The sequence below is a fragment of the Crocodylus porosus genome, unplaced genomic scaffold (assembly GCF_001723895.1).
Source record: "Crocodylus porosus isolate Cpor-Errol unplaced genomic scaffold, CroPor_comp1, whole genome shotgun sequence".
Classification (NCBI taxonomy): Eukaryota; Metazoa; Chordata; order Crocodylia; family Crocodylidae; genus Crocodylus; species Crocodylus porosus.
In genome coordinates this window covers 65,237,497-65,241,216 of record NW_017728906.1, presented here as the reverse complement: position 1 = coordinate 65,241,216, position 3,720 = coordinate 65,237,497, and the positions used below count along the sequence as shown (strand labels likewise).

Sequence of the window (3,720 nt, the reverse complement as noted above, 5' to 3'; positions counted from 1 at the left end):
ATAGTCCTCCCTGGTGATGACCCCTTCTTTCCATTGGGTGTAAGCCTCCTTTTTAGCAAGGGGACATTCCCGGATGCTTTTGGTGAGCCATGGAGGCTTGTGCACTCTCCTGCTCCCTTTGATCCTGGTTGGGATTACCTTCCTTTGGTCTTGGAGGATTGTCTCCTTAAGGAGTAACCACTCTCCTTGGACACCTGGCTTCCCCCCCTCCAGGACCTCAGCGTTTCTCCAACTATCCTCCTTAGCTCGCTGAAGTTTGCCCTCCTAAAATCTAGGGCCGCTGCCCTAGATTTGAAGATGGGAGCCACGTTGGCCCTCTCCCAGTCCTCTGGCACCACTCCTGAGCACCACGAGTGCTCGTAAAGCCATGCCAGGGGTCTTGCAATGACCTCAGCCAATTCCTTTAGAACTCTAGGGTGGAGATCATCCAGACCGGCTGACTTGAATACGTCCAGCCCCTCCAGAAGCTCCCTAACTAAATCCTTGCTAAAATCTAGGGCTGCTGCCCTAGAAGAGGGGAGAAAAAAATTTAACTTAGTACCTAAAATAAAATGTTAAAGCTTATCCTACGTCTTAGCTTACTTATACTTATCTATAAGGAATAGAAAGGGAGAGAAAAAGTCAGAAATGGTTGGGGAAGGGGAGGGAATGCATTTTAAAATAGAGAAAAAAAAGAATAACTGGGGGTTTTGTTACACATCTAGAGATTATATTTTTTTGTGGGGAGAATTTCTTCTTTTCCCCAGGCAATGGAAGTTTGCTTTATGCCAACATGAAGAGGATTGATATCTCCTTAAAAAATGGTCACTTTTTTGATAGGGAAATATGGAAGATTTGTAGTATGTAAGTATTTAAGTAGCACTTATTCTTAATAACTATTACACATTAAACAAAGAGTTCCCATTTTCTGAGGGCAGTAAATAAATCACAGTGGATAATAAAAAAATAATCAAAATTGTAAATGGCTTATTATTAATCTCACAATTAATGAGCCACCTAAGGCTTGAACTTCATTTAACTGACTTAGTACAGATCTTACCATAAAGGACTTCATAATGTTTTTCAGAGATAAAAAGGGAACAGTCAAACATTATCATGTGCACACAAATTCTGAAAACGAATATTATCTGGCTGAAAATTACTGCTTCAATTCAGTTCCAAAGCTTATTCACTATCATCAGCATAACTCAGCAGGTAAACATTTTCTCCTTGGTTTTTTGATGCTCTTGCATGTGTTTTCTTCAATTATACATACTGCTTTTGCTGTAGATAAGGTCTTCTTCTTTCATACAACTGACTTGGAACAACAATTATAAGTCAAGTTTAAGGTTAGTTAACCAATTTAATGCTGTTGAGGAAAGGGAATGTATCTCTGCAGTGTCACTGCCAAATGTGTACAGAGGGCAGAGTGTTGTTATGTAATCCATAGTTTGATCAGAGTTGCCACAGTTACATTCTGCAGAGCTCTTAATACACCTTCAGTGTATCAAGTGACTGCAGTGGCGATGCAGATAAAGTGAGATTACATGTTAGAGTTACCAGGTGCTAATTCTAAGGAATATTAGTCCTTGTTAAGAAGTGCTAGTGACCAGTAGCATATTCAGAGTTAAAACCCTCTCTAATGTACACTGCCCAGATCTGCAGCTAGAGGGCTGGTGAGCAAAGCCATGGCTAGGGGTTGCAAGTCTGCTCCATGCCTGCTCTGCTCACTGCCTTTCTAGCCACAGCATAGGCTGGGGAGGAGGGGGAGGAAGGGCCCCCCATGCCACTTGGATTCTCCCCTCTGCCTCCCAAATCACACCGATGTCTCCCATCAACACCAAGATCACTCCCCCCACACCCTAATTGGCCCCTTCAACCCTGGATTGCTGCTTTGGCGCCACAATCATCATGACAGAAGTGGGGAGGGGGGCCTCCCTACTTGCTTCTGGGCTCTCTGCAGCCCTCACTGCCCTGTGCACCCAGATCCTGGGCTCCGGAGCTACCTGGCAGCTCCCCCCATCCTCACCCTTTCTCCTTTGCCTCCCCTTCAGTTGCAGGGCCTGACAGGGGCCGGATATGGGAACACAAGGACAGCATGGTCTGCAGGAACCCCAGAAGAACCTGGGGTAGGAAGAATAGGGGGGAAATTTGGAGATTGGGGAGCACAAGGGGCAGCAACCTGGCAGCTCCTCACCCACTCCTTCCTTCCCCCTACCCCATCCCTCTTCAATCCTTCCCACCCTCACCACTTCCTGGTGTCCCTCTGCCCCATCTCCCCTATCCCCATTCACTCTTTCCCTCCCTCCTCATTCACCCCCATCCCCGCCCATCCCACCCCGCTAAGATGTTCCTAGCTATCAGTCCAGGGCAGTAGAGTCCTGGATGATAGCTAGTCCTCCCCAGAAGTAGTGCCTCCTGGGTTACTGGAGGACTGCACCAGTGAACACCTAAGAATTAACTCAAGCTAGGTAGCACAGTTTAAAGATAATCCTTGCCCAAAGTGGTGTAACTTTAAGAAAGCTCAAGAGTTCTTAACACTCGTTAAATTACTTCCACTTTTTTAAACTAACAGTCCTCAAACATAGCTTATTATTTATTTTCTTGTGTGGTTTGCCAGCTCACTGCTTCCACAGCTGTGTAGCAGAGCATGGGCATGGAGGTCCTAGGCCGGGGGGGGGCAGTGCTGGACTGTCCCACTCTCCTGCAGGACTGGTCAGGGACCTGGCTTAATTTGAAAACCTAGTGTGTGTAAACATAGATGAGATGCTCCAAGGCTTAATTCATTTGAAAACCTAGTGTGTGTAAACACAGATGTGACACTCCAAAATAAACAAGTTTAAATTTTATAAACCTATTTAATTTAATGAAGATTAAAACCCATGGTGTGTACAGGCACCCTTACAGAACTACCCTACTTTATCTTCCATTCAACTATTAGTATCTTTTCTTAATATGATTCTGCTAATCTGACCCTAAATATATATACTCTGATAACATTGACTGTCATTACAGTTGTAAGCACAGAGCAGTGCCATGTTGAGATATGCAAGTTACCTCTGAACAAGCTAGTTTAAGTACTGGAAATATGTGCTAACATATGCTACTCCATGCACTGATTAACTGGCTTCTCTGCAGGGCTTCATAGTTCACATTAAGTGACATACTAACACAGATGTGATACTTCTGCTGCTTGTGATAGCTTATTTCAAGTTTAGGTATCTCTGCATGGCACTCTGAATTTGGTCTTCTCTCACTGATTTTGTTAATGCACATGTGTTAGCTGCTTTGACCTTCCATTTAATTAAGAGAAAGGTTATATATTGACTGTCTCTCTTGTAGGTATTGTTACAAGGCTTCGACATGCAGTGTCTACCAAAGGGAATACGATTCCATCCACAGCATCCTTAGGTGATGGTATGGAGACAACTTTTCCTTTTGAAATTGTTGTCAGTTTGCCAATAATGTAATTTTTTTTCAGCAAAAATAGAACAGCTTTGATTCTCATGGCATCACATCTTGACCTTATGCTCTTTGGTGGCCATTTGGTATGTGTAAGGCGCAATTTCAAAGCTCCCTGCTTCACAAGAAATTTTTGGAGAGGTTGTCTCTTGGTGATCAATTGCTCCTCTAGTTCAGTGGTCTCCAAACGTTTTTGATCGCGCATCCCTATCAGTAAAAAATTTTTGAGCCTGCACACCCAATATATGTATTAACCGGGCACACGTAAACTGCAATAGA

At 43.9% G+C, this 3,720-nt stretch overlaps 1 protein-coding gene across 1 annotated transcript in view; it reads left to right on the top strand.

The window, feature by feature from the left end:
• The window catches only part of BMX (BMX non-receptor tyrosine kinase), a 51,816-nt gene that overhangs the window by 32,460 nt on the left and 15,636 nt on the right, over positions 1 to 3,720 (top strand). Inside the window, 2 exon segments of the mRNA XM_019529283.1 lie at positions 1,067 to 1,194; positions 3,322 to 3,396. Coding sequence (XP_019384828.1) covers positions 1,067 to 1,194; positions 3,322 to 3,396 — 203 coding nt within the window.